Genomic DNA, 23,246 nt, shown 5'->3' on the forward strand with positions numbered 1-23,246 from the left:
ATAGCAATCTATCACCGATATGATGGATCTTTGCTGTGTATATACACAGCATTGATCTCTATGAGAGATCAGTGCTTTGTATATACAAGTTCCCCAGGGGGACTTCTAGTTTATGTAAAAAAAAAAGTAAAAAAAAGTGTTTTTATTAATAAAAAATCCCCTCCCCTAATAAAAGTCCAAATCACCCCCCTTTTCCCATTTTATAAATATAAATTATTAAATAAACAAATAAATAAACATATTTGGTATCGCCGCGCACGTAATCGCCCGACCTATTAATTAATCACATTCCTGATCTCACAGGGTAAACGGCGTCAGCGCCAAAAAAATCCAAAGTGCAAAATTGCGCATTTTTGGTCGCATCAAATCCAGAAAAAATGTAATAAAAAGTGATCAAAAAGTCACATATACATAATCAAGGTACCGATAGAAAGTACATGTCATGGCGCAAAAAATGACACCTCACACAGCCCCATAGACCAAAGGATAAAAGTGCTATAAGCCTGGGAATGGAGCCATTTTAAGGAACATATATTTGTTAACAATGGTTTGAATTTTTTACAAGCCATCAGATAAAAGAAAAGTTATACATGTTACATATCATTATAATCGTAACAACTTGAGGAACATGCATAACAAGTCAGTTTTACCATAGGGCGAACGGCGTAAATGCAAAACTCCCCGAAATCAAAACAAATTAGTTGTTTTTTTTTTCAATTTGACAGCGCAAATGATTTTTTTCCGGTTTCGCAGCAAATTTTATGGAAAAATAATGCCTGTCACTGCAAAGTACAATTGGTTTCGCAAAAAAATAAGTGCTCATATAAGCCTCTAGGTGAAAAAATGCAAGCGCTATGGACTTTTAAACATAAAATGGAAAAAGCAAAAGCGCAAAAACAAAAATTGGCTTTGACCTTAAGGGGTTAAAATGTAGCAGTATAAAATAAAAAATCAGCACATGGATAACAGCCCCCTAGGTTCATGCAGCTTCAGATAACCTCATGATAAAGGTTGTACCCACAATAAAAACTGTTGGCTGTTATTGTTTTATAGCGTTGGTGTGGCTACCTCCTGTTGGCTTGAACTCCACCCATGTCCTATGGGTGCTATAAATAGAGATTTGGCTCCTATCTGCCCAGTTGTAGGCTTATTTAGCCCAGTAGAGGCCATTGCTAGTGTGAGAATGCTAGAGTAGGACACCTTAACATGGTGACATGGTAGACTCTGTTTGATCAAATAGTTTGCTAATAGTTCGCGTACGCCGGGGGAGTATGTATGGTAAGCAGTTGCACCTGTATGTTGCTGTTACACTTTGGCAGGAGAGAGTCTGCTTCTTTGGGTCCCAGCTCACTGACAGTCCACTCAGCCGATCATTGGCTGTGGTGGGACAGAGCAGTGATTGACTGAGCAGGCCTTCAGCAAGTCGGGACCCAGAGAAGCAGACGGAAGATGCCAGAGGAATGGTAACAGGTAAGCATGGTGTGTTTATTATTTTTATTGGCCCGGCATAGAATCAGTTAAAGAAAGTTACATTTTAATTCTGCTGTGAGAATGCATGGCTACAGATTGCCTCAAATTCGTTACGTGTGAATCTACCTTCAGGGGCACATTTATCATTGTGTTTGTGGCAATATTCTAGTGTAAATACACCTACAAACTTAAAAAAAAGCCCCAAAGTAGTTAGTATTTCCTGCGGGTGAAAATCACCATTTGAGAATCATTAACACCTATATTTTCCACCTCCACAAAGAATAATAAAAACAACATACAGAAATGTATATTAAATATCCATTTTATTAACACAAAAATCCATTAACACCCATTAAAATAACTCTTGGCAAAGCAAGCAGCGAAACGTGCGTCGAGGCGCACACGGTAATGGGGGTTTCTGACATTGGTCCGGCACAGGGCATATGATGTGGACTGATGTGGGTCTGTAGTGGGATTTAATATTTGTGTGCCTAATTTTGTTTATCTAACCTGTATATAGCTACCTATCGCTATCTATCTCTATATATATCTGTTTTACCTCATTGCACTTGCACTTTATTTGTATTTTAGGATATATGGTTATATCTCTGAGGTTGTCCTTTGTATATATATTTTTACAGGTTGTGAGGCACAGCAGATATCCGTACATTTGTATGATATTATAACTTTTAGGTTTTTTCCTCAGATCCCATCTATATAAAATACCATTAGTTAAATTAATATTGGACTACTTATCTACTTATCTTGATTGTCTGTCCTACTTGCCCTGTATATACCGATACCTAGTACCCCCTATCCGTATTTGAATGGGTGTTTTTAATTATTTTTTATTTTTGTGTTAATAAAATGGATATTTAATATACATTTCTGTATGTTGTTTTTATTATTCTTTGTGGGGGTGGAAAATATAGGTGTTAATTATTCTAGTGTAATTTGTGTTTTTGCGAAGGAAGTAAAATCGTATACATCATTTATGAAACATTTTTGTGCTAGTTTAGAAATTTTTCGCTCAGGGTAGCGTGGTTTAAGTTAAGTACTGTTTTAGTCAATTTTTTCCTGTGCGATTTTTTTATTTTGCGCAAAATATTCAGACCCTGGCATAGTTTTTTGGCCAATTTTTTTTGCCAAAGAAACTGCTCAAAAAAATCAGCAGATTCATCAAGGTATGTGTGCCTGGTGAAAAATTTTAAGCAAGGTTTGTAAGCACATAAATGATGCAGGGTTTTTTTGTTTGTTTTTTTTAAACGCCACCTGGTTCCTGCACATGCCACTGGTCTTTTCGCAAGCACCGACCGGCCTGTAGCACTGGGGGCAGGCAGCTCCATCCGGTGTTGCAGTTTCAATGTTCAGGAGTATAGCATACATAATTGAGAAATATATGACTTAAGGCTATGTTCACACTGTGTATGAATCTGTCCGTAGTGCGAACCGCGAATATATGCACGTAGTTTTGAGGTTGATGCGTTCGCTTGAAAGTATACGATATACGCCCGCGCAGTGCACACTACGTGTTAGCTTATGGCCGGATCGTATACGGCGCCGTGAAAAATGAACAAGACCATTGTTTAAGAACGAAAAAGTTGAAACTCACGGCCGTGGATTTCCATGCGGTCCCATACGAAGTACTTATTTCAGCCAAAATGAACTTGATTTTTTGATCCAAAAGGTTCTGTGTGGTTTACGGGGCTGGGCGAAGATTTCCAAGTAAATGACCTGCCTCGGATCGCTTCGAAACAAGCTAGGGAAGTATAACTGTACTGCGGGCCTATTTTTCCCACGCCCGTAGTTTCAGCCGCACATGTACGGCGGCGTACGATCTACAAATGGATTCATACGCAGTGTGAACATAGCCGAAAACAGTATGTAAACAGTACATATAAAATTGTCTTGGAAGGTGCTTGATTCTAATGGAGCCAAATCACAGAGGGGAGGAAATTTTGTTACACTGCGGGGGGGGGGGGGGCGTGTCAGGCCAGTGCTCAGGAAAGGAGGGGCGTTGAGTGTGAAAAATGGGCAGCTTTTAAAAACCCCTTAACGGCACATGACGGGTATACCAGTCATGCAGCCGTTAAGGGTAAACAGAGAGGGCTCCCAGCGTGAGCCCTCTCTGCAGCCCGTGGTCTCCGGGTTGCTATGTGCAGCCAGGGACCACAGGTCTTAACCGCTGCGGCCGATCCAGCGCTACAAAAACATGTCCCCTTTTCCCCCTACTGTTGTCTCCAGTTCAGGTGCGGTTTGCAATTAAGCTCCATTTACTTCAATGGAACCGAGTTTCAAAACCCCACCCAAACGGGAGACAACAGTAGGGGAAAAGTGGCCATGTTTTTGTAGCGCTGGATAGCCGCTTTAACTATTCAAATGCAGCTGTCAAAGTTGACAGCTGCATTTGAATAGTATATGTGCCCTGGTGTCTACTGGGGGATGCGATCGCGGAGGGGAGATCCGTTGTAATGAGCCAACCGGGGCTTAGCGTTGGAATGGCGCTGATCCCAGCTCGGCAATCTATTTAGATGGTCTGCAGAAGACCATTATAATAGAGCACCGATCTGATGGATCATTGCTCTGTTATATACACAGCATTGATCTCAATGGGAGATCAGTGCTGTGTATATAGAAGTCCCCCAGGGGGCTTCTAATTACTGTTAGTGAAAATAAAATAAAGTGTTTTTATTAATAAAAAATTCCCTACCTTAATAAAAGTTTGAATCACCCCCCTTTTGCCATTTTATAAAAATAAATAAATAAACAAACATTTTGGTATCACCGCGTGTGTAATCACCCGATCTATTAATTTGTCCCATTTCTGATCTTGTACGGTAAACGACGTAAGCGCAAAAAAATCCCAAAGTGCAAAATTGCGCATTTTTGGTCGCATCAAATCCAGAAAATTTTTTATAAAAAGCAATCAAAAAGTCGCATATGCGCAATCAAGGTACTGACAGAAAGACAACATCATGGCGCAAAAAAATTATACCTCAAACAGCCCCATAGACCAAAGAATAAAAGCGCTATAAGCCTGGGAATAGAGTGATTTTAAGGAACATATATTTGTTAACAATGGTTTGAATTTTTTACAAGCCATCAAATAAAATAAAAGTTATGCATGTTACATATGGTTGTAATCGTGACGACTTGAGGAATATATATATCATGTCAGTTTTCCATAGGACAAAATGAAGCCCCCCCCCCCCCCCCCCAAAGAAAAAAATTGTGTTTTCTTTTTTCAATTTCACCACAGATATAATTTTTTTCTGGTTTCGCAGCATATTTTATGGAATAATTCAGCCTGTCATTGCAAAGTACAATTAGTGACGCAAAAAATAAGGGCTCATGTGGGTCTGTAGGTGTAAAAATGCAAGTGCTATGGCCTTTTAAGCACAAGGAGGTAAAAACAAAAACGCAAAAACAAAAATTAGCCCGGTCCTTAAGGGTTTAAGGTAAAAAAAAAAAAAAAAGAAGCAGCAATGGTACCTGATGGTACAGGACATCTTCTTTAATGTTCCAGTAATTATGAGGGTTAACCCTTTTTTTCTAAATACAGACGTAAAAATGTTTTGTAACCGGTTTATATTTATATTCCAGTGATATATATTCAATAGATGCTGAAGAAACAGATGAGCTTTCAGGATTTCAAAATCTAACAAAAAATTACAACAAATATTTGCGTCCTAATATTAATGGTATGTATCAAGTTTGTTTATTCAATATACTTATGCATGCTTATGTGGTGTCTCCCGGATGATGTTGTAGCGGTGGGACGGCCGGTAACTTGCTAGATGGAAGTTTGACACCACAACTTGTGGTGCATGGCTGAGATACAGCTGGACCTTAAAGGTTTTGTCACATGACACCAGTGCCTGGTAGGCACACAGGTGTGATGGCACGCCTGCTTTCGTAGTGTAAGACCGGTTGTACCCTTCTCCCTTGTGGTCGGTGTCCTGTCGGGTTGCTGCAGGGTTCATTGGGATTATGTCATAGGTGGCCAGAGCGGTGTAGTAACCCCCCCCCCCCCCCCCCCCCCCCCGAATAGTGGTAGCACCCACCACCCACAGAAAGGGGAAATGTCCCATGGTTGCGGTGTTAGTGCTGTGCAGGTGGTAGCGAGTAATCACAGACTAATGTTGACTTGGTTTACTAGTTGTCAAGGTGCAGCAGGTAATACAACGTATCTTAAAATACACTGAGATACAGTTTCAATAAATACACGCACAAAGAACCACCAGATCTGTATGAGAAGTGCTGAGTAGGATGTAGTAGAGTTGATAAGGTTGTACTGAGGTAAAAGAGAGGAGAGTGCCGTGAGAGTCTCATCCCAATTAGTAATGTGCTCTGCCGGGATGTTGGAGTGTAGAGAAGAATACTTTTGTAGAAGTGGAAGAAGAAACATGTGCCTGTGTTTTGACCTTTCCTATAGTCTTCACACCACCTGATGCCCACTAGCTTTGGCAGAACCGTACTGACGGGTGACACAGGCCCCAGACCCTGTTACCTGGGATGAGTGGAATGGTTAGGGTTTCCTAAGTACACCCGCACTGCGAGATGGAGTTCATAGACTTTACATAACTTTGCTCCACCCGGATCAGTTCCTAGCTCTTTGGCCCTCTTGTGGATAATGTCCTGCACTGTTACTCCTTTGTTTTGCTAACTCTTGAGCAAAAGGTTCAGATACGTATTTAAAGAAGGCGACCAATTAAGATACAACGTAATTTTATTAAACAAATGATTAAAAAGATGATAGAAATCTATAAAAGGATTATATACAGATGGTATATCAGAAATACAATAACCAGGTGTTCTTAGTATGAGATTGCGTACACTTTTGCATAGATATGAATACAAAGGTTAAGTACTTACAATATCACTAGTGCATAGTCACATCATCTGTCCTTCTAGTATCAGCCACAAGCAAAGCCGCAAGTGGCCAAAACCAAACATCAGCCGCAAATCGGCGCAGGACAGAGAACAAATCACTGCCAGGAACATAACGATACTTCATCTGTCATAGAACTTCAACTGGGGAGAGGCTTCCAGAGATCTGACAGAGACCAAGTCCTGGGCCTACACTATGGAAGCGTCCTTACCACAGGTCCAAACCTCTCTCCCAGATGGCTGCAGCTCTCAGGTTTTATACACAGTTAGAATCAATAACTTCATACACTTTAGTGCTGCACTAAGTTTAGAATAAACAGATCTCTGTCCTGTTTGTTTGTATTACTTCATGTTAAAGAATAGAATGGCCAGTTCTAATCCTTAAGAGGACAATACTCAAACAATGGGACAATGCACAGATTAATCCTAATGCAATGATATGAGGTTTTCTTGTTTAGATGATACTATGCACTATACTATATTCTGTTGAATCTGAGGCTGGTCAAACGTTCTGTTGGTTCGGCAAACTATCTCCATTGAATCAGTAACAGCCTTCTTCAAACTTGTTGGATGACCTAGAAGTCTCATGTATACAGTCATCTGGGTCATCCATCAGTGAAGGACCTTTAAAGATGTGAAATGGAGAATGACACATAAAATGGCCGCCAATATGCTTCAAATAGCCACCATTTATACCTAGCATTACACTCCTTGTCCTAGATCTGTTGGCTAGTCCTCTCCTGAAGGGTTTAACAGTCATCACTCAGCTTGTGTGGTGCTTCAAGAAAGAGGTTTGTCAGAGCTCACTGTTCTGCGTCCTAGCCCTGCGGAGTACTGACTAAGAACTGAACTTGTAGAGGGGACCTGGTGGAGGGCCAGCGCCCAGGTAGAACCACGGTAGAGAGCTATCTGAGCTGCGTCCTTTCTTTACCAAAGCTTGGCTAAAACTCCTCCTTCACCCAAGGGACTAACTTCCTAAGACGCGATGTGGTTGGGTGAAAAGAGTGCAATAGAGAAAGAGGGTAGAAAAGAGAGGATAGGAGAGAAGAAAGGAGAGATCCTACTGGATAACAGAATCTAGTACATACACATACAAATAACCCTTGAGATACTTCAGCTTTGCAACTTCTGGAGCTCAGTTATACTATACTGCGACATCCAGTGGTCATCTTTGGTAATACTGCAGTTATGGCAAGACCACAAACAAGTACAGACTTTTACGAGGGGTATGAAGGATAACAACACCCGTTTAGATCAAAGGAATTATCCACTTATTATGCAAATGTTCATGTCAGAAAAAACGTTCAAAATATTTTTCTTTTAACAAGACTGATCAAGGGATGAATATTTTTATAAACCAATTAATAAGCGTGAGAAAAAAGCAGTTTCAATGCTCAGGAGTATAGCATACAGGATTAAAGCGACTCTGTACCCACAATCTGTCCCCCCCAAACCACTTGTACCTTCGGATAGCTGCTTTTAATCCAAGATCTGTCCTGGGGTCCGCTCAGCAGGGGATGCAGTTACTGTCCTAAAAACAACTTTTAATCCTGCAGCGCTGTGTCTAACGGCCAGGGCTTACATTTGTATATGCATTAGGCTGGCACCACCTCTCTGTCCTTCCTCCCCACCCTCCTCATCATTAGGAATTATCCAGAAACATTTACTGCTGTTTGAGCTTTGCACAGGTGTATTAACAATCCAGCCCATGTTCATTATACACACAGGTGGGGAATAGGAAGCAATCTGCCTGGAGCATTCCTAATGATGAGGAGGGTGGGGAGGAAGGACAGAGAGGGTGTGCCAGCCTAATGCATATACAAATGTAAGCCCCAGCCGTTAGACACAGCGCTGCCGGATTAAAAGTTGTTTTTATGACAATAACTGCATCACCTGCCGAACGCACCCCAAGACAGATCTTGGATTAAAAGCAGCTATCTGAAGGTACAAGTGGTTTGGGGGGTCAGATTGTGGGTACAGAGTCGCTTCAAGTGATATATGAACTATAACAGCATGTAAACGGTATATATAAAATTGTTCTGGGAGTGTACTTAACAATATGTGACTTGCCCAACCCCTTGCTCAATAGATAGAACCTTGGAACATTTGACTGAGGTAAACCAGAAAAGCTGGATTTCATCTAATCAAATGAAACACTATCATCTAACACAGACATGTCAAACTCAGGCCCTCCAGCTGTTTTAAAACTACAATTCCCATCATGCCTGGACATCCCTGATCTAACATATAGCAAGAGTGTCAGTAGCCTTCAGGGTATAGTTAACAAGTAGTGATAGGTGGTTTCTATTACAGGAGGATGTTTTTTATATTTTTATACTATGCACATGTTATAGGGTCACATTTAGCCCCCCCAATTCATGTCCATTGGTGGCACTTCCAGGCTCATCATGACAAAGATGTTTGTTATGGTGTGGCAACTGACATGGATTGGGAACATGATAATTTGATTGATTGTTGCATAAAATGTTACACACACACACATATTATATATATTATACACACTCTCTATAATTTAGTTGTTTCTATAATAATGTTTTTTGTGATAGTATTTTATAGGAACTCTGTACTATTTGGTTATGTTCCCACAGTGTTTATTTTTGGCCATCTTTTCGGATGGCTGTCATTTAGAGACCGTCTTTTCGTCTCTAAATGATCGTTGTCCAGAAAAACATCTGTCATTTCAACATTGTGTGAACATAGCCTTCATAAGCTTGTGTCATAAATGAATTGCAATGAACTATGATTAGTGGCTGAGATTCAGCTTTAAAATTTCAGTGGTCCCAAATAGAAATGGACGAGAGCTGCTGCCTGATTGATTTAAAAGTACATTAAAAGTTATATAGATGTGTCTATACAATCTATTTCTGTACTTGTACGGTTCTGCCACACTGGTAGCTGATAGAAATCTAGGAAGTGAAAAAAATGGCCCCTGTACCAATTCACATTGTCTCCTGCTCCTTCTGCTATCGCCCCTTAGGAGACAAACCTTACATGCCTTTGTCTCACATTGTGTTGGCTGATGATGCAGACAGGGGGCAGGGCGTGATGTCACAGGAGGCTTGGCTGGATTCTCCAATCCCCTGACTGATTCACCATCTCTGATCAGCCAGAAGCAGGTGTAGCACTAATTTTACTGATTGTAATGGGTGGGGGCTGTGATGGTCACATGAGGGAAAGCATTGCATTCTGGGAAATGCTAAACCAGGAAAGACAGTAACACAATACAGAGCAACCCCCCCCCCCCCCCCCCCCCAAACAAATAGATTTCTGGTAGTTTCAAAACTGGGATAGACAGGTAAGTAATGCATTATGCTTCTGCAGAAGTTTAATTTTCTTTAACCTCTACCTGGAGTTCCCTTCCCCTTTAATGATACGTGGTGAGTCTCAGCAATGGGTCCCACTCTGAAGAAAACTTCTGACACTATGAAGAATAGAAAACTGTTGGCAGAACAAGACCACCTGGTCTTTCTAGTCTACCCTTATAATATTTTTTTTAGTATTATCTTAGGATAGATGTGTTCATCCCAAGCAGAGTTACATTCAGTTACTGTGGATTTACCAACCACATCTGCTTAAGGTATACTCCTAACATCTACTACTCTTTCAGTAAAATAAATGACATGACAAGTTTTTTTAAAGAGATATGTACATAAATACATTAAAGTTGATTTTATTATTATTATTATTATTATTGGTGAGGCACCAACGAACGACAATGTTTTTGTTCTATTTAGAAAAGCCTGTTAAAATTTCAGTGACTCTGGAAATTGCAAGCATTGCCTCTATTTCAGAAGACAACATGGTAAGCAAAATAGTTGGTGAGAATTAATAATTCAACTGATGGGTTTAAAAAGCCAAAGTTTTTTTTATATAATTCTCTGAAGAAAAAACAGATATGGTTGCACATCCATATACTTATCACTGATCGCTCTGCTCCTCAGCAATACATACTACATCAGGAGTTAGTTACAGCAGAGCAGAGCGATCAGTAATAAGATATGGATGTGCTACCATCTCTGTTTTTTCTCCAAAGTTTTTTTTTTTATATTCAAGAGAAAAACAAACAGATGTGGGTGGGTTTTCCAGAAGTCTCCAAACCTCCATATTACCATTAGAATTTCAGGTAACCAAGTGACAGACCACCAGAATTTAGCTTTTTCTGAGTGCTCCAGCTGTTGCTGAAAGGAACCTGCTGACTATATCACGATACCCTAACTATTGGTATCAGAAGTTTAGTGCAGTGTTCTCCAACCTTTTGTATGTTGTAAGCCATTTTCTTACATGACAGACAAAATTGAGGCACATTGATATGGTTTTCACAGTACCCTAGTGCTTAAAGAGACTCTCATCTCCAAAACACCTGCAAAACTTAAGTTATCAGTACATTATACATCAGTAGAGTTTACAACGCTGATTCTACATCTGCAATGTTTATTTTGCTATGTTCTTGCATTCCTTTGCTATAAGCCACAAATGTAGGAGTCTTAGTAGTCCTCTCTATGCATCCAAATGCCCAGTTTGTAGGCTTACAATGGTGAAATGCAAAGGAGTAGAAAGCTACAAATTACAGATTTGGATCAGCATCCTTTATCCTACATACAAACAACTTTAGTTTATGGTTTTGAGAAGGGTGGGTTGGAGGTGAAAGAGTGCCTTTAAAATTGGAGTCAGTACCAACTGCTGTGATGTTCGTGGACAAGCCAGATCATGGAAGAATACAAAAGAATATGGATTCCTCATACAAGTGAGTATGGGACGCAAACATACAAGCATGCTCAAGTCCAATTGTTTGCCATTTTGATACCAGTCACTGGAAAAGTTGATGCAGATCTAGGGAGTCATGGATGTAGCTGATGTAGCTGTAAATTAACTCTTTGTTGTCCTGTTTTGGAGCTTCATCTCCTTCAACCCCTCCCCTCTCCATAAGAGAACCATGAAGACAGGGGGAAGAGCTTCAAACTGCTTTTTCATGATAAAAATGCATTTTTCGGCTAATGAACCCAATTACAAAGTTTCTTAAAACCGCCTGTACTATTGACTTCTGCAAAAAAAAATTAAACAACAGAGACACTTTAACTTTTTTACTCACCAATTCCCTTTCAATATTTCTGCTTCCCGATTTGTTTATAATCAGTTACCATATCATTTATGCTTTTTACAGGATTATACAGCCACAATATTTTTGAGGCAGAGATGGACAGATGAACGTTTAGTATTTGAAGGCAGTAAAAGTATTACTTTGGATCCCAGGCTTGTGCAATTGCTTTGGGTCCCAGATACATACATTGTAGATTCCAAAAAATCGTTCCTGCATGATGTTACTGTGGACAACCGTCTTGTTCGTCTCTTTTCCAATGGAACTGTGCTTTACGCTATCAGGTAGTCTGGACATGAAACTATTAAATGTATTTTTTCTATGTATTTCTCTATAATACAATAACATTTTAACCATTTAAAGGGGTTATCCAGCTCTACAAAAACAAGGCCACCTCCTTCCAGAGACAGCACCACTCTTGTCTCCAGGTGGGGTTTTGCTACTCAGTTCCATTGAAGAAAATGGAACTTAATTGCAAACCACACCTGAACTAGAGACAATAGTGGTGTTGTCTCTGGAAGAAAATGGGTATCTTTTTGTAGCGCTAAATAACCCCTTTAAGGGTAGCTTCACACACACCGTATCGCAGTGGATTTTTCACAGTGGATCTGCAGCTGATTTTATCTAAATAACTGAACACAGCATCAAATCTGCACCAACAAATCTGCTAATGTAAAAAGACCCTTATTTATATCCCCAGTGATTTTTAAGTTTCATGAATGAATTGAAAGTCACGCTCCAATGGCTGGAATCTAAAAAAAACAAAGTCCTGAGAAAGAGCTATTTTGTTTTTTTTCCCCCTAAAATTCCACTGGAGTAGGTAAGGCCTATAATATTTTCCATGCCTTTACCCTCTAAATTAGTAGTGAAATATTTATTTTAAAAAAATGGTTGCATTGTGATCACGACTTATCTTATTAGTCCAGTATAGACAAAAAATGTGTCATTGTAAAGGGGAACCTGGAATGTTAGGTCTGCTACTTTGTAACTGATAATCTTGTTGATATTATATGTTCTATGTTTAGAATTACAACAACTGTAGCTTGCAATATGGACCTCACCAAATATCCCATGGATAGGCAGACATGCAAATTGCAACTGGAGAGCTGTAAGTATAGTAATAAGTCTGTGAACTGTTATACATGTACAATAATGTAAAAAAAACTTTTGATGTCGCAGAGACCCCCACAAATCATTAGAATGAACCAAAAAATATGCAGCTGTGCACTTCACACTGATCTCTGTCCGACTGCAGGAGACAGCCGCCATAGACAATAGAGAGCAATCTTTACAGTGGTAGTGCAGTGTATTGTAACAGAGATCAGAAGATTACTGGTTAATGTACACTAGTGTAAAAGTAAACTAATCATGTTTAGGCTATGTTCCCACAGCGTATCTTTTCGTAAATGTACGGCCGTTGTTGCAATCGGCAACGATGCCTGCACTTTGTACAAAAAGACACGCTGCCTTATCTTCTATGGAATCCCGGACGAACCGTATACACATAGTATACGCTCCGGTTGGGATCCCTAGCAGCACCGCAAAGAACCGACATGTCAGTTTTCTACAGCCGCTATTCAGTGAATAGCGGCTGCAGAAATGTCAGTGCCCACTATTGAGCGAGTGGCTGTGGCCACACGCTCAGTAGTGTGCAGTGGGCATTTCTGATGCGGATGCGCACAGATGCACCTGCATCAGAACATTGCGGCAGAAAAGATCATCCGGCCCGTACTGCAGTACCGTCCGGGATGATCTTTTCAGAGATAAGCCGTTCCGTGACCTGGCCGGGTCACGGAAAGGCCGGTCTCTCACGCTGTGGGAATATAGCCTAATACGTTAAGGCTATGTTCACACACAGTATTTTTGCTCAGTATTTTGGTCAGTATTTTGCAACCAAAACCAGGAGTGGATTGAGAACACAGAAAGGCTATGTTCACTCACTTGAAATTTAGTGGATGGCCATCATTTAATGGCAAATAATTGCCGTTATTTTTAAACAACCGCCATTATTTGCCATTAAGTGACGGCCATTTACAAAATTTCAACAGTGTGTGAACATAGCCTTTCTGTGTATTTAATCCACTCCTGGTTTTAGTTCCAAAATACTGACCAATATACTGAGCAAAAATACTGTGTGTGAACATAGCCTAAAAGTTACATTAGTTAAAATCAGAGGGTCTGTCACTTAATTAATCAGCTCTCTGAGATGGCAGCAGACAACAGATTTTCTTTAAGAACGTGTGCTCCCCGTAAAGAGAACTGCACTGAAGGTCTATGTGCAGTTTTGACCATGCAGAAAACTACGCAAGGTGTGGGAATACCCTAAGTGACATTTTTCTCATTCAGCGTTCATACATATATCAGTATCAATTTGCCTACAGTTTGTAAGGATTATCCAGCCTTATAAAATCTGACTTTTGGCATCATTGGCGATCAGCTGCTTGGGGTCCTGAGACTCATGGATGAGCTGGAGCTGCCTCTATTCCATCAACAGATCTGACAACAGATTATCTGCCAAAGATTTGAAGCCAAACCCAGGAACAGACTATAATCAGAGAACAGGTCATAAAGGAAAGACTGGATTTCTCCTCTTTTTAAATCCACTCCTGGGTTTGGCTTCAAATCTTTGGCAGACAATCTGTCGTCAGATCCGTTGGTGGAATAGGGCCTTCAGTGTTTACCAGGGTTTCTCCTTGAATCACCACACTTTCACTTAAATGTTAAAGCTGCAATACCTTGCAGCTCATCTGGTAAAAGGGGCAGAGCTACGGCACTATGCACAACCACTAAAAGGATTGTAAGGAAGGTATGAGTGCTGGTAAACAGTGAAGTCGCTGAAGCACTCACCCAAGAACCATATCCCCTTCAAATAATCAATCGATCATGACAAGATTTCAACTCCCACTGACCTATCATTTCTTTCCTATACTGAGGATAATCCATCAGTTTTATAAGATTGAATAACCCCTTTAAATCGTGTTTTCAGTGCCAGATTTGTCACTCTGATTTATTTTGTTTTATGGTAAAGAGTGCCATGTAATAAAAAAGTTTAGATGACATCTTTCTCAAATCTAATTCTGTTTATAATTTTGTACCTAGGGGGATATAATGTTAAAGACCTTGTATATAAATGGATGAGAGGAAATGATTCAATTCATGGCATGGAAACGTTGAAACTTGCACAGTATACTGTTGAAAAATACTATACAGAAGTCACCACTGGAAAAGATGAAACTGGTGAGAACATTTTGGGTTTCAACTAAAAAATATGGTGTGTACAAAAAACAGACTTGGATTTTTTAATCTATGTATGAGCTACATTTCAGGAACATTCAGGAGTGGTCTCACAAAGTGTAACCTTATCATTACTATTTTGTTTCCACAGGTATTTACCCTAGACTTACCTTATGTTTTGTGCTCAAAAGAAACATTCTTTACTTCATCTTGGAAACCTATATTCCATCTTCTTTGCTTGTAGTCTTATCATGGATTTCCTTTTGGATTTCTCAAAATTCTGTCCCAGCAAGAACATGCTTTGGTAAGATACTGCAATTTAATGAAAACTAAATACTACACTGTACAATATGTATATACAAAAAGGTTCACAGTAGAGAGACCAAATATCCTCAGTGTCTATACAGCACAATACTATTTTGTACCCCTAGGTGTCTCTCTACCAATATACACAGACAAACCCACCAAAATGATAGATACACAAAGAAATTATGGGCAAAAGATCTGAATCCTTACAAAAATATTTTATTTACCATGATTGTATTAATGACATGATAGAAACAATGTTTAAAAATTATGAATAAAAGGTATATACATTTTTAAAAACAACCAAATTCCAATAAAATTGCATATATATTATAACAGACCACATAGACTGAATGGATCAACATATACTGAGTGCCACAAGATTATCTAGTAAAGTACCAGTATAGTTGTAAACATAGACTTAATTGGGTAAACCTCTATTCAACCAATATTGTACCAAAATATGAAGAGAAAAACACCTTTAGTCCCTACGTACGTTTCGCCTCAACCGGGCTTCCTCAGGGAACTGCCCTCCTAAATCCCTGTCTCCCTTATATACCTACCGGGCCTCTCTATGAGGTGATAACTCATAGGTGATAAAAGGTGTTTTTCTCTTCATATTTTGGTACAATACTGGTTGAATAGAGGTTTACCCAATTAAGTCTATGTTTACAACTATACTGGTACTTTACTAGATAATCTTGTGGCACTCAGTATATGTTGATCCATTCAGTCTATGTGGTCTGTTATAATATATATGAAATTTTATTGGAATTTGGTTGTTTTTAAAAATGTATATACCTTTTATTCATAATTTTTAAACATTGTTTCTATCATTTCATTAATACAATCATGGTAAATAAAATATTTTTGTAAGGATTCAGATCTTATGCCCATAATTTCTTTGTGTATCTACTGTACAATATGTGTGGTGGTCTCCTACACGGTGGTAGTAGTAGTACATGGATAGTGATGGTGGTTGTCGTGACACAAGTGCTAGTCCAGCACACAGGTGTGATGTTGGTACCTGCTTTGTGTACGGCCGGCTTGTACTGTTCCCCAAAATGGTCAGTGACCTGCTGGGTTGTGATGGGTACCTTGGGCTATTGTCATGGTAGTCCTGAGTTGCAATTGACCCACCCGGATTATCGGTACCACCACCCACAGGCTGGGTTCACACTAGGTACCCTATATGGCTATGTTCACACTGCGTATATGTCCAGCCGTATATTTTCGCGGCTGGACATATACGCAGTAAACTCTGGCCGGAGATTTACGCTACTTGCGGCCGGCTACGTACGGACCGCGAACTTACGCCCGAAGTCTACTTACACTTCTTGAGCGCCCTACGTAGCGATCTGACAGCGGTCTTTTACTTGGAAATCTTTGCCTAGCCCCGGACACCCCACAGAACCTTTTGGATCGGCACAAAAAGCTGCAAAAATAAAGAAATCACCACTACGTACGGGACCGCATGTAATGCTACAGGCGTAAGTTACGGCATTTTCGTCCGCAAACAATGGTCTGGTAATTTTTTACGCCGCCACGTACGATCCGGGCGTAAGTTCTTACATAGTGTGAACTGTGCAGCCGTACTTCGTATACTTTCCATTACACGCAAACTACGTAAGTCTCCGGCCGCTTATTCACGGAACGCGCTACGCCCCGGAAAACTTACGTAGTGTGAACATAGCATAAATCTGTATTACTCATAATTTTTTTGTTTCATTTCAGGAGTTACAACTGTATTAGCCATGACAACCATTTTAATGGGATCTCGTTCCACCTTTCCTACTACCAATTGCTTCATAAAGGCAATTGATGTGTACCTTGGTATTTGCTTTAGTTTTGTTTTTGGTGCATTACTAGAGTATGCAATTATTCATTACTGCACTGAAAAACAGGCTTCCTTAAAAGAAAGAGAAAAAAAGGTATGAAAAACCAAAGCTCCCTTTTAGTTATTACTAGAAAATGTACCTAGCGCTGCCCGGGTATAAAGTGTCAGTGTGTTAATTAGATTTTTTCCAAGGTCGCCCAGGGGGCCAATCTATGCCCTTGTTTTTTTGGTTAAGGGGAAATCGCCAGGAGCCCTATATACCCCTTTATATGCTATATACCCTGACAGTTTTGCACTGTTTATGTAAATTGTAGGTTAGAAATAAACTAAAGACTTTAAACATCCTAAATACCTAATAGCCAAACTGAGATGTCATCATGTGATCAGACTGTATACAGAGCCTGGTTATATACAACATTGTCAGTTTTATATACAGAGACTTGTTATATACAAAATTGTGAGTAGTATATACAGCCTGGTTATATGCAACATTGGCAGTGTTATACAGTATTCAGCCTGGTATACAACATTAACAGTATTATACTGAGCCTGTTTATATGCAACATTGTCAGTGTTATATACAGCAGGGTTATATACAACATTGGCAGTGTTATATACAGCCTGGTTATATACAACATTAGCAGTGTTATATACAGCCTAGTTATGTACAACATTGGTAGTGTTATGCTGAGCCTGGTTATATACAACATTGACAGTGTTAGTTGGGTCCTGTGTACCTGTAGTATATAGTTGGTGGAGGTGCTGTATACCTGTAGTGTATAATTCTGGGGTCCTGTATACCTGTAGTGTGTAGTTTGGGGGTATCCCCCCCCCTGCCGATTGCAGACCGTGTGTGTGTGTGTGTGTGTGTGTGTGTGTGTGTGTGTATGTGCAGAAAACCTGCAGCTTATAAAAATAAGGGCATACATAATCCTGCATCATCATAATCTGGCCCTCTTAGGCACTACCTTTCATTCTTGGTAAGGACAACACAGAAGAGGTTTCAAAGTTTCTAATACTGTATACACCCCCCTGCAGGTAGACCCCGTACTGTATACACTCCCCCCCCCCTGCAGGTACTCTTATACTGTATACACTCCCTCCCTGCAGGTAGCCCCCATATTGTATACACTCCCCCACAGGTAGCCCCCCATACTGTATACACCCCCCACCCCTGCGGACAGCCCCCATACTCTATACACACTTGCAGGTAGCCCCCATACTCTACACCCCCCCTGCAGGTAGTCCCTATACTGTATACACTCCACCCCTGCAGGTAGCCCCCATACTCTATATACTGCCCCCCTTCTTGCAGGTTGCCCCCATACTGTAAACACTCCACTTCACAGGTAGTCCCCCATACTGTATACACCCCCCACCCCTCCTTGCAGGTAGTCCCTATACTGTATACACTCCACCCCCCCCCCCCTGTAGGTAGCCCCGATACTCTAAACACTGCCCCCCTTCTTGCAGGTTGCCCCCACATTGTATACACTACACTTCACAGGTAGCACCCATACTCTATACACCCCCACCCCTGCGGGTAGCCCCCATACTCTATACACTTCCCCCACTTGCAGGTAGCCCCCATACACTATACGCACCCCCCTTGCAGGTTGCTCCCATATTGTATACACTCCCCCCCTGCAGGTAGCCCCCCAAACTCTATACACCCCCCCTTGCAGGTAGTCCCTATACCGTATACACCCCCACCCCTGCGGGTAGCCCCCATACTCTATACACTTCCCCCACTTGCAGGTAGCCCCCATACACTATATGCACCCCCCTTGCAGGTTGCTCCCATATTGTATACACTCCCCCCCTGCAGGTAGCCCCCCAAACTCTATACACCCCCCCTTGCAGGTAGTCCCTATACCGTATACACCCCCACCCCTGCAGGTAGCCCCCATACTCTATACACTTCCCCCACTTGCAGGTAGCCCCCATACACTATATGCACCCCCCTTGCAGGTTGCTCCCATACTGTATACACTCCCCCCCTGCAGGTAGCCCCCCATACTCTATACACCCCCCCTTGCAGGTAGTCCCTATACCGTATACACCCCCACCCCTGCGGGTAGCCCCCATACTCTATACACTTCCCCCACTTGCAGGTAGCCCCCATACTCTATATGCACCCCCCTTGCAGGTTGCTCCCATACTGTATACACTCCCCCCTGCAGGTAGCCCCCCATACTCTATACACCCCCCCCTTGCAGGTAGTCCCTATACCGTATACACCCCCACCCCTGCGGGTAGCCCCCATACTCTATACACTTCCCCCACTTGCAGGTAGCCCCCATACTCTATACGCACCCCCCTTCTTGCAGGTAGCCCCCATACTGTATACACTCCCCCCTTGCAGGTAGCCCCCATACTGTATACACTCCCCCCCTGCAAGTAGCCCCCATACTGTATACACTCCCTCCAGCAGGAATCCCCCATACTGTAAACACTGCCCCCCTTGCAGATAGCCCCCATACTGTATACACTGCCCCCCTTGCAGATAGCCCCCATACTGTATACACTCCCTCCTGCAGGTATCCCCCATACTGTATACACTGCCCCCTTGCAGATAGCCCCCATGCTGTACACACTCCCCCCTGCAGGTAGCCCCATGCTGTATACACATCCCCCTGCAGGTAGCCCCATGCTGTATACACTCCCCCCTGCAGGTAGCCCCCTTGCTGTATACATTCCCTAACACCCTCTTACTGTATACATTCCCCATGTATACACTGGATCCCAAGCGAATTTCGCAGCGTGAAATTGGCTGCGGATCCGGTAGGTGTGAAGGCACCCTTACTGTTTTTATTTCTGTGGATATTGTGAGGCAGCCGTCCTAGCAACCAATCAGATTCCAGCTCCCTATGAAAATGAAAGGAGTAATCCTATTGGTTGCTAAGGCTTCCAACTGCCATTACAGCTGCAGCTAATTATATCACCTGTGTGTGCAGTGTGGAGATTTTCCCATTCATCTCTATGGGGCGCTCTTCCCCCTCCCCCTCCCCCTCCCCTCCTGTACATCTGGTGGGGAAAGGACTTCCCCCTAACCTGCCCGGGCACCCAATGTATCTGTGTGCCAAATTTGGGGTCAAACTGTTCAGGCGTTTGGAAGTCTATACGAGACAGACAGACAGACAGACTTTCATTTTTATGATATAGACTTAGTTATTCCAAGCAAGACAATAAAAATGTATTTTATTCGTTCAGCAGCTTTGTACTTTTGGCACATGAGGAGTGCATGGTACTTTAGGCCACATCTCTTGGGCTGCATCCACATGTTCAGTGGATGAAGTCCGCTATCTACCTCTGTGATCTGTGAAAAAAAACATCCATTTTGTATCTGATTTGCATCCGTGTCCATGTTTTTCAAGGATCTGTTAAAAGCTTTTAAATGACACTGATAACATCACATCCGTGTTTTTCACGGATTGAACAAATGTACAGATGTTAGATCCGTGCAATTCTTGAAAAACACAAATCTCATAGACTTCTATGGGGGAATTTTTGCAATCCGTTATCTCATCCAAGTTATGACAGTGGACAGTGTCCCCTAGGCAGGGCTTCACGGTAGTTGGGCTCCCTCTCCCCTGGTATATACTGTCAACTGCATATAGTAATCACAGATGTATGCATGAGGACAAATGTTGCGCTGTTTCTGCAAGAAAGACTTTTTATATGCTATTCAAAGATACGATGAACTTCGTGAATGTAAAATTTTGGCTTACTAGAATTCTGATATAGAGAAAGGTATCCTTCATTGTTATGAAATAGGGGAAGGTGGTTTTAACTACTTTAACTTATGTGCATGTAAACCTTTGATTTTACCTGTAGTTGTACAGGTTTAAAGAGTAGAAGGAAGACTATACTTTGTAGTAAAGGTCTCCCAATAGATGGTGACTCTCTTTTTTCATTGCCTTGACCTCATGAAAAGATAATTTAGCTGACTTCAATTGGATGCTATTTCAATGTGGGCAAGAAGGGGCATTTAGAAGCTTTAAAGATAAATAAATATATAGACAGAGAACCAAAACAAGGTGTAGGACCACCTTGTGTGGAACAAAAAGTCTAGTAAACCAAATATATTTGTGATAGTAGGCGATATACAGTATATAAGCATACAGGTTCTGTATGTAAATGGCTCAGGAGCCAGGTCCACTGACACCAATGACCCTAATTGGAGTCCCCAGTCCATACTGCACACTTATCTCTACTACCTACTAAAGATTTTCCAATAACTATTTTGCTATTTTATAGGTTTCACCAGAAGAATGTGAGGATAACAATGTTACCCTAATTACCAATGATTCAAAGGAAAAAAGCACAAAAGATGATGATATAGAAAAGAACATCTTGAAATTAACAACAAATCCAAGTCATTTCAGAGTTCATTTGGATGTGTGGTTAAAAATAAGGGAACGGTTACACATGTCAACCATTTTTTTTACAGTGCAAAATCCTGAAAAGATTGATTACTACTCCAGAGTGACTTTCCCCCTAGTATTTTTCATTGTTAACGTATTCTACTGGTCATATTACCTCTATATGTAAAGGAAGAATCCATATTTTTTGCATATATTAGTGCAAAACTGGGGGTTACTCACTTGTTGTGATTGCCATCTCCCAGGTCGGAGATGGTTGGCACACCACAGATTGCAGTTCCACACAGTGCTGTTGTAGTGTTCTAGTACGGGTGTGCCACTAAGCTTATATTCTACTCTATTATCAACACTCGGTGTCTCACTCTGCTGTATCCTATTTGCTTGAGTGAATCAAACTTCTTCACCTATCACTCTTCACCCGTTCTAGCACTTTCCCCACCAATAAGAGGTTAGTCCCGGTCACTCTTATATAGGATAGTTAGTTCCTAGTGGGAGGGGTCTTCTAGTTAGTCTTCTGTTAGTTGGAGTTGGAGAAAGACACAATAGTTATGTTGGAGTATTGTGAGAGAAAGAGTATGCAGTGCTAAACCCAAAGGTGGGGTAACTGTCACCTGGATAAGCCTACCTACACCTAGGATAACCATCTTGGATCTAGTCAGGACTATCCAGAAAAGGGATTAGTCTGCAGTTGAGCAAAGAGCCTAAGCTGAAGTACTCCATTGGAACCTGCTTGACCTACTCGGGAAACCTTGAGGGGTTAGCTTTGCCCAGTTATTCAACCTTGGGACTCGTACTACCAGACCTGACACTCTGTGAGCTCTTCTGGAAAAAGGTGGTCTTCTTCTTATCTCCTCATAGTCTTAACCGTGAGAATGAGCTGCTTCTTCTACACAAGTCACACTACAAGTTAACCCAGCAGAAATCTGCACCTATTAGGCAAGGCCACAAGATAGTCACTTAAACCTACTCTACTCAAGCTACACTTCTTTATCTATACTACAAACACCCAAGCCAATCCTTCTATGTTGTCCATCAGGAGAAAAGACATTGGGGGAGATTTATCCTTATTGTGTGAATTGGACTGTACAAGCTACATATGTTGCAGAGCACCACCATGTGAATGAGAGCCTACTGCGTTAGGCGTTAGCAAAAGTTCTATCAGTGAAGTCCTATATTTTGTAGTGCTGAGGTGATTCATTTTTCTTTTTAAAATTAGTAAAACATAAATTATAAAACTTGGGTGTCACTGTAATAATATTGACTTGCAGAATAAAGATAACATAAAAAAATAAAAGAGTTAGTTCTTATTTTGGGGATGGAACATTTGCACAAAATTAATCTCATTATACTGATTTGTAATTGCAATAACATGTTTCTATCACTAGATGTCCTCAGAACACATACATTGAATGTAGTACAAAAATGTTGGATGCGATATTCACATTCAACCACAAGATGCCCTCAGAGTACAACTTAGATACAAGTATAGAAAAATAGAAGGCTCTGTTCGCATCCTGCTTATTATCTATGTTCAAATTTAATATTCCACACATAGAGGGGTTTTTTTAATACCTCTAGGTGCAGGTAAAATAAAAAAAAAAGCAAAAGGCATACTAACCTGTCAGCTGACGCTGCACTATACAGTCCCTGCTGCACTATTCGTATTACTGGTACATTCAGGCAGGAAACTTGGCCTCGTCCTGAAGCTGATTAATGTACTATGAACTATTAAAATACAATGTTATTAATTGCAAATGGTGAATTCCATAAATGAAAAACAATACAAAATGCCAGATTTAATGATTTTTGGTCATATCATATATCAGATAAAATAGAACAAAATGCGCCATCTACCCCAAACTGGTACAATAAAAAAAAAAACTCATGGCAAAAAAAAAAATAATAATTATACTCCATAGATGAAAAAAAAATAATAATATAAATTATATAAATTTGGTATCACTGTAATAATACTGCAATATCACTGTAATAGTATTGACCTGCAAAA

At 40.9% G+C, this 23,246-nt stretch overlaps 1 protein-coding gene across 1 annotated transcript; it reads left to right on the forward strand.

Moving 5' to 3' along the window:
- The first annotated feature begins 1,449 nt into the window (after window positions 1-1,449).
- On the forward strand, window positions 1,450-22,199 carry GABRP (gamma-aminobutyric acid type A receptor subunit pi). The gene is made up of 10 exons (XM_069956810.1): window positions 1,450-1,463; window positions 5,074-5,171; window positions 10,116-10,183; window positions 11,543-11,760; window positions 12,502-12,584; window positions 14,576-14,713; window positions 14,862-15,014; window positions 16,751-16,947; window positions 21,114-21,254; window positions 21,894-22,199. The coding sequence occupies exons 1-10, from the start codon at window positions 1,450-1,452 to the stop codon at window positions 22,197-22,199; spliced, it is 1,416 nt and encodes a 471-aa protein (XP_069812911.1).
- Window positions 22,200-23,246: the final 1,047 nt, after the last annotated feature.

The sequence above is a fragment of the Dendropsophus ebraccatus genome, chromosome 1 (assembly GCF_027789765.1).
Source record: "Dendropsophus ebraccatus isolate aDenEbr1 chromosome 1, aDenEbr1.pat, whole genome shotgun sequence".
NCBI lineage: Eukaryota > Metazoa > Chordata > Amphibia > Anura > Hylidae > Dendropsophus > Dendropsophus ebraccatus.